The sequence below is a fragment of the Pseudochaenichthys georgianus genome, chromosome 17, assembly GCF_902827115.2.
Source record: "Pseudochaenichthys georgianus chromosome 17, fPseGeo1.2, whole genome shotgun sequence".
In the NCBI taxonomy this organism is placed as follows: Eukaryota; Metazoa; Chordata; class Actinopteri; order Perciformes; family Channichthyidae; genus Pseudochaenichthys; species Pseudochaenichthys georgianus.
The window spans coordinates 13,842,722-13,855,400 of NC_047519.1; the positions used below are offsets into that span (position 1 = coordinate 13,842,722).

At 39.2% G+C, this 12,679-nt stretch overlaps 1 protein-coding gene across 1 annotated transcript in view; it reads left to right on the plus strand.

Moving 5' to 3' along the window:
- The first annotated feature begins 339 nt into the window (after positions 1-339).
- LOC117462223 (sodium channel protein type 2 subunit alpha-like) overlaps positions 340-12,679 on the plus strand; it is a 52,904-nt gene continuing 40,564 nt past the window's right edge. Inside the window, exons 1-8 of the mRNA XM_071206205.1 lie at positions 340-892; positions 6,936-7,242; positions 8,218-8,336; positions 9,250-9,339; positions 10,320-10,448; positions 11,322-11,413; positions 11,494-11,736; positions 12,484-12,547. Of these exons, the coding sequence (XP_071062306.1) occupies positions 6,976-7,242; positions 8,218-8,336; positions 9,250-9,339; positions 10,320-10,448; positions 11,322-11,413; positions 11,494-11,736; positions 12,484-12,547 (1,004 nt within the window). The 5' untranslated portion in view covers positions 340-892; positions 6,936-6,975. The remainder of the gene's footprint in view (positions 893-6,935; positions 7,243-8,217; positions 8,337-9,249; positions 9,340-10,319; positions 10,449-11,321; positions 11,414-11,493; positions 11,737-12,483; positions 12,548-12,679) is intronic.

Sequence of the window (12,679 nt, forward strand, 5' to 3'; positions counted from 1 at the left end):
ACCATGTCCTTTTACGGTTCATTGAAATGTAACAGGTTTCCATATTCAATTTATTAACAATTATATTGATTAATTATTCATTTAAGTCAATTGCTTTAAAAGTTTGCAGACACCTGTCTCTCAAACGAACTGATTTCGAATACATTATATTCAAGTCAAAACAAGTTAATATAGCCTTCTTTCAGATAACAAAAGTCATATAGCCTAACCCTAAAAAAACTATGCAAATTTACTTAGGCCTATTATGTTATATGAACCACACTGTTAAACGGAACAAAAAGTATTTCTCGCTCTGAACGCTGGGTAATACAAATTCAAATTACCAATTCAATGTGTCCCTCATAGGCTTCTGTATTTTGGGCGAGTTTGGGGATGTTTTCAAACTGCCAGCTCTACAGTTTATCACTGTCATGTTGAGTGGACATGTAGCAGCGGTAATCCCCTGGTCCAGCGGCAGCTTCCTCCCTCCCTCATGCTCTTGCTCAAGGGCAAACCAAGGTGCGCCTCTCCGCTGCGCAGCTGCTGAACACCGCGCAGCATCTATGCTCGCTCCGCGGCTCGGGAACCTTCCTCTGTGGGATGGTTAGGGAGAGACACTCGGAAGGCGGAAGGAGACAGCACGTCTTGCACTTGTGACAGCTTTCAAAATGTCCAACTTCAGGTGATAAAACGACTGGCTTTTGTTGTGAAGTCGGTTTTTGTTCGCTAAACTTTGGATTTTGTTGATAAAACGCACTTTCAGTCCGGTCGGGGTGGAGATTTCTGTCCATCATGAAGAATAAACCTTGAGAAGAAGTCATGGATTTTGCACGGAAATTCTGGATGTCGCTTCTTCTAAAACCCAAAGAACTTAACTATGGATATTTTTGCAGTAAAACTTAGAGTTTCATACGTAAGTATCCCTGTCAACTTTTTGTTTGTTGGTTTGTTTGTTTCTAGATTGTTTTGTATTCATATTGAACATGCACTTAGAGAGAAAACTACTTTTTGAAGAGTAGACTTTTAGTTTTTTTCTAATTATATTGGGTTAATGCAGAATTTCTCAATGGAATAATAACAAAACAAAACAAAAACTCCTTATTATTATTATTTTATCGTGTGGTTTTACGGTACACATAATTGAAAATAACACAAAACTATATTATACAGTCTATATGAAAATACAAAAATATGACATTATACAAAATATAATTGTCTTGTTGTAATGTGCGGTGTTGAGCATTAAAGGCTTACGTAATTCATTTGGATAATCTCTCACTTTAGCAAAATGTGTTGTGTATAGCATACATGGAGGACATCAAATCATTTTTCTAGTTGAAAATGTACTGTCCCTTGGCTTTTGTGAGAAATTACAAAACGATATGTGAGGAAATGGTTTCACATTTGAGATGCATTTTCCTCTTATGGTGCAATCTTATGGTGCAATCTGACACATTACTCCTTTTGTTTAATGTGTAGAATTTCTTAGTTTTAAGATTTCCCCTTTTGGAGTGGGTTACGTTAAGCATAAACTATATCTGAAACAGCATCGCTCATAAAGTCATTTTCGTAATAGCCTATCATCCCCCTGGACATTGTAATAAATTCCCCACTCTCTCATTTTGTAGATACAGTCTGTAACGTACATATTTAAGCTATCTGGTGCAATTACATTGAAAGGTTTGTGCAGAAGAAGTAGGTCAGTTTAGTTTGTGCACCTAGGATCACAGTATGCAGCTCCGAGAGGGCACAGACAACATGGCCCAGTACAGACCAAATGTAAGGTCAGACTCCCAGTCTCTTTTTAAACGTTGTTGCCTTAATTTGTGTAATTCACAAGTATTCATATGGTTTAATTTGATGGTAAAGCTGCTGTCAATGATTCCACATAATTGTACTTGTTTCCACAGTATAATATTGTCTTGATTTAGAAGGAGAGAGAGCAGATTGACAGGCCTTTGCAGCCTATAGTCTTAAAAAGACCCTCATGAGAGATTATATAATCATCACCCAATATGAGCAAAAAGGGTTATCCTGAAATGAGTTTCTGAAGGATTAAACCCCATACATTGCTAAACCCTAATATTAAAGTAACATAAAAACAAAAAAAATCACGTTCTTATAATTGTTTGTTTGCATATTTATCCCTACATGTTTAGTAATTATACATACCCAAAAGTCTCAACACAAATAATGTTAAAAATCGCATTTTTATAGAAAACACAACAATAGTATAAAAACCATTGCTTGAATTCAATAACAAATACATTACTTACAACTTCAATAAAATAACACACATGTAAAAAAAGAAAATAATGTGAATATGAAAACCAGATATACCGTGGTTTAATGATGTTTCATGTATTTAAAAAAATAATGCAATACAGTTTTTTGTCATGAATGTATCTATCCATTTATCTAAAATGACAAACATTCACTGTAATGATACATAACATATTATCTATTAGCATTACATTGTCACGTCAGAGAGATGTGTAATAGCATAAATGCCCATTCTTAAATAAATGTATACAATGACATCCCCATGATTTATTTAATGAGAAAACAGTAGGGAGGACCTTTAGATGTAATACATATATATTATTCAACCCTGTAAGGGATGTGCAAAGATTGTTTTCTAAGTTAAGAAGAAGGGGAAGTCATTGGTGGTTGATCAATCTTTCCAAATGGGTGACACAGGTTAGAGATAGCAAATTATTACAAATGTCTTTTCCCCCAGGTACAAAAATATAGCTAAACCAACAAATAGGCAGGCTGATATAACGTATTATGTATTTGTTGGTAGATAAATAAACTAATCAATGGTAGAAAAATGCTGAACTAGATTTAGAAACACTGTCCCTTTTACATAGTCTTTCCACCAAAGAGTAAGAAGACTTTTACCCAATAAAATGTCCTGCGACATATCTTAAGCCTCTTACACACCAAAGAACACCAAAGAACACCAAAGAACGGGACCACGCGTCGCCTCCTTTATATATACAGTCTATGGTCGCCTCACGTCTCCATGGATGTATAATAAGAGCTGGATACAGCGTTGGAGGTGGGGTCTCGTTCTTTCCTATGAGAGCTGCTCAATGGTGCATGAAGTCAAAATGGCCCAACTTTTGAGAGAGCGAAACGTCACAGATTACCCATCATGCCTAGCTGTCAGAGCAGAAGAACCATGAATGTATAATAAGAACTGGATACAGCGTGGGAGGCGGGGTCTCGTTCTTTCCTTTGAGAGCTGCTCAATGGTGCATGAAGTCAAAATGGCCCAACTTTTGAGAGAGCGAAACGTCACAGATTACCCATCATGCCTAGCTGCCAGAGCAGAAGAACCTGTATGTGCGCTCACAGAGCATGCGCCCCTTAAGCCCAGAGCTCCCACTCTCGGCTCATTAGAATGAATGGAGAGAGAAAATCCATCTAGGTTCGGCTTTTAGTGCATTTTACAACTTTAAGGACCTAATGATTATAATAAGGGCTATAAAATAGTTCATACTGGGTAGTTTATTTAATTTTAAAAAGTATCCGCTGATTTACAGACATCTCTTTCACAATGTTAGTCAATGGGGAAAAGTCTTTCTGGGCCCAGTGACGTCACGGACTGATACGGAAATTGTAGTACCGCCGTTTGGACACAACGAATATTTTCATCAGAGTCCGGTACACTTCCTGGGGGCTTGCACATCTCCTGTGTCTTGGCCATGTTTCGCTCTGGAACACACCGCAAAGACTTCAGCCGACAGCCAAGCTGCACATACGAACTGCGCATGCGTGAGTGGCAATAACTCTCCTTACCAGCAGGCGGAGGTAGTGTGTATTCGTCATTCAAAAGAGGCAACAACCGGCAGACAGACTGTGTGATACACCGAGAGAAGAAGAACAGACTGCGTGATATAAACAAACAACAAATAGCGTGTGCGTTCCATTTTCACTCTACAGCGAGAAGCTCATGGGGCTTTCCCGAACCTGTGTCGAGAGCTGGAGTTAAATTAAATCTCAGATTTGCCTTCTTAATAGTTTGTTTGGGTCCCTCACTTCCGTTTTGCTTCTCATGCACTGATTCGCTAAGCTGAACAGCCAATCAGAGTGATTTCTTTGGCCGACGGCCTCCCGATTCAACATGTCGAATCGGCGGCCGAAGGTGTCGGCACAGCCGAAAAGACACGACGGTGCAGTACACACCAATCTGAGTAGGGCGGCACGACGCTCATCGACGGCCCGACATCTATCGACGCCGAAAATCGGCTTGGTGTGTAAGGAGCTTAAAGGCCCTGACACACCAAGCAGTCACCAGAGAACTCGCCGACGCCGACTGTTGCGTCGCCGTGTTCTCCCGCGTCTTGGCCATGTGTCGCACTGGAACACACCGCAAAGACTTCAGCCGAAACACGTAGGAACTGCGCATGCGTGAGTGGCAATAACTCTCCTTACCAGCAGGCGGCGGTAGTGTGTATTCGTCATTCAAAAGAGGCAACAACCGGAAGACAGAAGAAGAACAGACTGCGTGATCTAAACAAACAACAAATAGCGCGTGCGTTCCATTTTCACTCTCGTCCATCGAAAACATGTTTCGTGCGGCACTGGAGCTATCAGCCATTGGAGTGTTGCTTGTGGTAGACATTCTCAAGCAACCGTTTCGCTTCTCATGCACTGATTCGTTAGCTGAACAGCCAATCAGAGTGAGTTCTTTGTCCGACTGGCTGTGGCCGACGCACGGCCATGAAAGGCCAAATAAGGCGTGTCACGGCCGACGGTGCGGGACACACCAAATTGAGTTTGGGCGACAGGGCACGCTTCGTCGTCCGACTAACGAAAACGGCCGATTTCGGCCTCGTGTGTCAGTTATTGTTCATATGAAAACAAACATATGGTGTGAATAATGCAGTATCAGTCAAGCTTTAGTTCAAACCACTACAGGTCTTCTGCCTTATGACATCATGTTATTTATTGTAGAGTTATGAATGTGTGTGTGAACATAGCCTATGTGCTATGTTTGTATGTCAGTCCATGGCTGCTCTCTACTTTAAATCTAATTATCGTAATTATTTGCCGTGATGAGGACCATATCACATCTGGCTGTTATGGGAATTAAATTTCATTCAACTAAAATACTTTATCTAATACTTTACATTTATTTTCCCAGCCGGCAAATCCAGACCATCCCAAGAGCCGAAATAATCCCTCTCTTTGACTAACTTATTATATTATTCATGTATAGTTTGATGATGTAAGCTACAGAGTATAGTCAATGTCATTTCTTCTTTCCAGAGGACCGTGTTTCTGTGATTTGTTGTCACATCCTGACAGACATGTGCTTTGAACCTGTTTATCTGCTTTATGACGTTGCAACTAGACCTTAACCTATTTATTTTGATAGCAATGGAGTTTATGAGACGAGCTGATCTGAGATCAACCTGGGCCAAATAAGCAGATAAAGTAAAGCAGATAACTAGCGTCTGGCTGGACGTGTGAAGGGATCAATGCATTTCAGGACAGGAGGAGATGGAGAACTCGCTGAGCTTAGTCAATATGAAAAGGATACCATGGTTTTTCTCTGTCAAAAGGGGAACACAGAAATGTAATCCTCTTTTTGTAAAGCTTTTTTAGTTATTATAATATCAGACTAGGTCACTGACTTAAATAGGGAGGGATATTTTTGGGAGTGGGAAGGCCTTTAGGTTTGTCTTTATTTAGACAGTGACTCTTTTCTATAATCAGATCACACACTTATACTTTATTTAATTCTATAAGAATCAAGGAAATTAGGATTATTGAAATCCAAAGATAAAATGTAGTGAAATTAGTAACATCGTTTAGTCTGTCATTTTTCAAACTGATTCAATAAAATATATAAAAATTGGCTATACGGCCAAAGTTTGACATTATTAAGATGGAAATACATGGGAAATGCCCTAGAAATGTTCTTTGTACAAACTAAATGTATCACTACAAATGAGTGATGTCGGTTTTCTGCTATTTTCAGATTTCAGTCAATCTTATTTTGGAATATTAATCTTTTTGTATCGCAACAGTTTCCTGTTCTCGAATAGCTGTATGACTTTGAACGTCCCCTCAGGTCTATGCAGCATTTTAGTGCCTTTAAGCTTGTTGTTTTGGTTTTATGGACCGTTATTGCTGTTTCAACCAAAATCAGTTTGGTATAGCTGGAAATAATGTCAATGAAAGCAGTTCAAAGTAAATTGAAACCAGAACAATAAGCTGAAATATTCTGAAACGCTCTGTAGAAAATGTAGTGTGGTAGTTACCCTCTCTTGCCATTACAAGCAACCTCTTTTGACATACACACATCAGATGATCCATCAATATAGATTAAATCAGCTTTAAGACTGAGAATATATCTAACAAAAAGTAGCTAGCCTTTATACGCGGTGAAAAGGTTGAAGAATAAAAGGTTCACAACTGGAGATTCAAAATGCATTGCAAGAGCTCAAACAATCAGACTTATTATGTACTTATGCTTTGCCTTGACGTTAGAAATAAAGCAGGTGTAAGGCACTTCAGCATTGCCTTCACTTGCAGGTTGTTGCAGACACACTCCAGTTTGCATACAAAGCAAAACAAGGGTTGAGTAGGCCTGCTTTTCACTACTAATAATTACGATGACCAAAAGTTTTGCCTCCTCGATTTTCTAGGATTTTATTCATGAACATCTCCTCAGCTTTTAGACAACATACATACCTAGCTTAAATGCCTCGTATGTCACCCAACTACTGTTGAAGTTAGACATACAACAACCCTCATCACCTTATTTCCCCTTTCAACCCTATTATATTATTTTTTCAAGGTGTATGCTTTTGTCTGATCTGTGTATGGAATGATGGAAATTGCTGTTTCAGAAGATTGAATTAGATTACTTATTCTCTCTCACCTTCCTCTGTCTCTACTTTTACTCTGTCTTTACCTACTACTTTACCCACCTATAGCTGTAAGTAAATTCTAGTACAGGAGAATCAGGATGAAAAGATGGCAACCATGCTGTTACCAACGGGTCCTGATGGCTTGCGGCGGTTCACTCGCGAATCCTTGGCTGCGCTGGAGCAGCGGATTGCGGAGGAGCAGGCCAAGAACGTCAAGGCTTGCCCCGAGGCTCACAGGAACGCAGAGCCCCCCAAACCCAGGGCCGACCTGGAGGCAGGCAAGCAGCTGCCGCGCATCTTCGGGGAAATCCCTACAGAACTTATCGGGGTGCCACTGGAAGACATTGATCCGTTTTACTACAAGAACAAGAGGGTGAGTGCATGTGTTTATCTGTGTGTGGGCGTGAACTAAAACTCTGCAGCAAGTCTAGAACATTTTCCTCAAACAAATTCCCTCAATAATCTTTGTTTAATGAATGTGATTATATATAAATAAGGGAAGCTGAAACTGAATTTTGAACCATCTGATCTTAAAGAAGAAATGGCTTGATAATGATTTATTCTACAATACATATACTTTAAAGGAGTTTGGGAAGAGATATGCCACATTTGATGGTATTTCAACAGACATAGGACTAGGTTTATGAAAGGGTTCAGAAAAAACAGTTTCAATGTACATATGGACACCTGACAGACTTGAAATATGTTGTAACATAATTCTACGACTTCTTCCTGTGAATGTCTTAATAGGTTTACATTTCAACCATTCACTTACATTAATGTCAATGATGCTTCTATACGACTGATAGACATTCCTGCATGTTCAATTGTCCACAAAACCTCTCTTCCCGAGATAAGACGAGAGCGACTGCGTCTTTTGTGAAATGCAGAAATAGGATTAACAAGTTTTGGTTTGCAGAGTCGGTAGATAAGGCTTCTGCCCATTAATGGGCCGCTTATGAAGAGATGAAAAAAAAAAACGTGGCAGTTATTCTCATGGTCTCTTTGTTTTGGCATGTGATGCGCTACTGGATGGGAGGATTATCCAAAGGCGGACATATATTTAAATAAAAGCCACATCTGTTGGGGAAAGGTTCAGCCCACTTTGTAGTTGCCTCCATTATCTGACCCGGCCTCTCTGGCTGCATGTCGCTGCAACTCGCTGCTTTCTTGGAGGCAGGATAGTGGGGGTTAACACCGATGGTAGACTGAGTGGTAGACTCAACAGAGCTACGCCATAATCTGCTGGAGGGTTAAGAAGATGGCTTACCTCTGCAGAACGGAAGAAAAAGGAATGTAATTTGAAATGTATTGACTTTCTGTTTTTTTGTTTCTGTTTTCTTTGCAGACTTTTATAGTACTTAACAAAGGGAAGGTCATCTTCAGATTCAGTGCCACGTCTGCAGTTTACATATTTAGTCCATTTCACTTCATAAGAACACTCGCCATCAAAGTTTTAGTCCATTCATATCCTTTTTTTATATCGCACAGAGCATGTGTGTCTTCCTGCCATGGACATGTTGAAAAAAATCATGTAACTGTGTATACTGGTGCCGGTATTGGCTTAATAATAATAATTATCATTATATGCTATGTCCATACCTTTAATGTCATACTCGCAGATAAGCCAATTTCTAATATTTACTGATTTCCCCCCTAAGGTCTCATTGGATTTTCCCATTTTTGAAACAGCTTTGTAATGGTCCTCTACGGCCTTGCAAAACAAATCCCCTCATATCCCTCTTTTAATCTCTGAAATGAAATAAGAGCAAGGAGATTTGACATCATGTGACGGCAGCCTATTAGTTCTCAGACAGCCGATTCGTCCTTTACATGCTGGAAGGAATGTTCCCTCTGGATCTCCTCTGTGTTACAGATGAGAAAAACATCTATCAATGAAATCATTTAACATCTAACAACCTTTATTGATTCCTTGTGTAACTGACATCATTATGCTCTAATCTACATTTAAAGAGCTGTATTGGGATTTTTAAATATAATAAAATATTTAGATTATTTAAAGAAACTCAAACTACATTTCATAAGATTATTCTGAGGACTTTCTAATTATTTTACCCTGAAGATTTTTTTTATGATTTTCAAGATAGTGCATTCTTTGTTATTGTTTATCTTCCCATCAAACCAAGGATAATATGACTCACTCAGATGTAATGTTAAATGGAATTTTCTTACATTTTCCATAATCTGCATCTACTGTAGTTTTAATACCCCTGGCACACACACAGGGATGGTTTATCCTAATGGGTATATTTCATAGGATTACAATACATATTATGTGATACGTTATTGGTAAACCATAAAAAGCTTATTTTACTCTATGTCACTTATTCACAATACACTTTCCTTAACTTCTTTCCACGTTGTTCAGCTTGTTCATAATGTTCACTATACTGACCAACTGTTGCTTCATGGCCATGTCTGACCCGGCACCATGGACCAAACACCTGGAGTAAGTACACACAGTATTTAGGATTACACGTATTTAAAAACGATTCAAACGGTGTGAAATGTGTTCTAATGTGTAGCTCTGCTGGGGTTTGTTTTGTCAGTGATGATTGCAGAGTCAGTTCACATGTAAGTATATGAAGCACGTAATGTTACTGGAGTAAGAAGGTCCCATGGGCATGTTAAAAGAAAGCATGTGCTGGGAAATTAAACTAAAATCTTCAGAAATGTTGTGATGTGCATGATGTGGTATTGTAATGTCATCATCAAGTGGGCCAGAGGCATTTTTAGCATGTAGCATGCTATCCGCGTTGACTTAGCTAATACAACTCTAGCCATTAAAGGGGCCCTATTATGCATTATGAAACATCATTGTATTCTGTGCCTCTACTGTTACATGTTTCCTTATTTTAATGTTCAAAAAGCTCTTTATTTTTCTCATACTGTCTGTGTAGCACCACCTCGTTTCACCCTCTGTCTGAAACCAGAGCCCAGTCTGCTCTGATTGGTTAGCTGGCCGGCTCTGTTATGATTTGTTAACCGCTTAGGGATGTCCCGCCCCTTCTGTCACTATGTTACGGAAGTAATTAAAGGAATCCAATGGAGGCGGTTCAGGCAGTGGGAGCATGAACTTTCGGATGTTAGTCTTTGCAGGTCATTTACATAACACACTACAGGAAAGGGAAAACCCCAAAAAGCACAATAGGGCCCTTTCAGTTTTTAATGAATTTGAAAAAAAAGAGAAGATCAACATTATACTGTATATACATGTTTATATTTTGCACAAAATTTGTCAGAGACATTACTCCTTCTTAAATAAAGACACCATAAATCATCAGATCATCAGCTGTATTCAAACAATTTTGGTCTGAGAGCGTGAACCCTGCTCTGTTTATTTGTATTCTTTTGTCTTAGAGTCTTTGTTGATATTGATTGTGATTTATTTCGATGCTCTGAACTGTATATTTCTCTGAATCTTTCCAGGTATACTTTCACTGGCATTTACACTTTCGAGTCTGCGATAAAGATATTAGCGAGAGGATTCTGTATAGTACCGTTCACCTTCTTGAGAGATCCATGGAACTGGCTGGACTTCACTGTCATCATCATGGCGTAAGTTACTATGACATACATGAAGAAAGTCCACCCTAATTCAGTCATTCAGTTATTGTACAAAGAGAAAATGTTCAGTGACTAGACAATGAGCCTAGCAGATGGCAGATTAGACAGGTGACCTCTTGATGCATTGTACGAGACCAATCCTACAGATGGGACATTTGCTTTGTTTGAAAACAGCGAGACAAAATCTCTTTTAGTGTGTTTGGACACACCTTCCGGGATTCATTTGTTTTTAGTTAATTATGCTTCAGTCAGCCAATTCATCTGTCATTTCCTGTCACACGTGCTCATCACATGCTGTTAATTCGGAAGGAGGCTATACTCAATATTTTCTAATGGTTTACATGACTATAATAATAATCAATTTTATTTACAAGCGCACTTTTCATTAGAGTAAACAAAACTCAAAGTGCTAGACTATGTGCAAAAGGAGTTGTAGAAATGAATTTGTGGTTTCGTTCAGCTCTAAGGAGCATTTTGGATTCTTTCAGTTGGTTGTTTTGGTCTTCAAGGTCATAACTTTACTGTTTTAGTTCACTCTCACTGCTCTCAAAGTATTGTTTCAGTCTTTAAGAAACCCTGTAGGCTACAACTTTTTTTTTTAGATAAAATAAGAATATAGATTGGATTTAACATTTAGTTTAGCCTTTCAAAAACAAGTTAGTATTTACTGTTGTCAAAAAACAGTTGTCTCCACCTGTCTGCAAAAATAGAGTTGCATTTGATAAAATCACAATAAAAAAAGAGGGTGAAAAAAATCTTCATGCAAAGACCTCATAAGAAGCTTTCGGATGTAAAACACATTCTGTACAGGCCTTGTTCAATCTCTCTGCAGAAGTTTATTAATCCCCTCTTATCACATTCCAGATATGTGACCGAATTTGTAGACCTGGGGAACGTCTCAGCTTTAAGAACCTTCAGAGTACTGCGAGCACTGAAAACCATCTCTGTTATCCCAGGTAAGATGACCCCGACACAGAACCACATGTCTCTTTATTCTATCAAACCATTCATACATCATCTCCTCTGCTCCGTCAAGGTCTGAAGACGATTGTCGGCGCTCTGATCCAGTCTGTCAGGAAGCTGGCAGACGTGATGATCCTGACCGTCTTCTGTCTCAGCGTGTTCGCCCTCATCGGCCTGCAGCTCTTCATGGGGCTGCTGCGGCAGAAGTGCATCCGCAGCCTGGCGCACTGCATCAACTCCACCTACAGCCCCAACGCATCGTTCATCTGCAACAACAGAACCTGGAGCTCCAGGGCGGACTTCCTGGGCAGCGAAGGTCAGCCAACAAAAGAAAAAAAAACTCATGTTCATAACACATTTCACACACTATGAGTACTGTCTAGGATCATCCATGTTAAAGGTCTCCTATCATGCAAAATGCACTTTTCGATGTGTCAGAAAACAAAACCCTCTCTCTTCTCCTCCATACCCACAACGGAGCACAATGGAGCTGATCCAGATTTGCGTCCGACGTAATATCCGAAAAGTGGGCTGGCTTTGTACCCACGGCCCTATCAGAAACGTTGCTATCAGAAACAATGCCTGACGTGTTTTCGAAGTAATATGGTCTTTGTTTACATTAGCAAGCATCGCTAACGCTACTGGAGAGAGAGTATGTGTACAAAATCAGGATATGAAAACGTACTCACCTTGTGGTAAACCTGCAAGAGAAAAAGCATTTGAGCTCCATACTGTTTCAGAAATAATCCTTAATGTGGTTTTGAACATGATATGGCGTTTAATCACGGCAGCATTTAGCTGTATCTGGGTAGAATTCTCCTGATCAGATACTCAGCATTAGCTCCCCCCCCCTCTTTTAAAAAAAAAAAAAAGCTTTAGACCCAGAATCAGCACTTCTCTAACAGGGCTGAAATAGAGGGATATAAGGGAGGTCTAAAATGCATGACACATCATAGACATGTTTTTTAAATATTTTTATATATCCCATAATAAATGCCTAAAAATAGCATGATCTGAGATCTTTAAGTGAAGATAAAAATAAACTCTTTCCCCCTTTCTATAGATAATTTCTACAAAGTTGAAGGAGCAAAGGATGCCTTAATATGTGGATATGGAAGTGATGCAGGGTAAGTAAATACTTATCCTGCTTTCTGCTCGTTAACCATCTGCTATTACATAATATATAAATATTTAGCATCTAATGTTTTTTTATCCCATGCCCACCCGTCATGTGTATAATTGGATAAAGTTGCTCGATC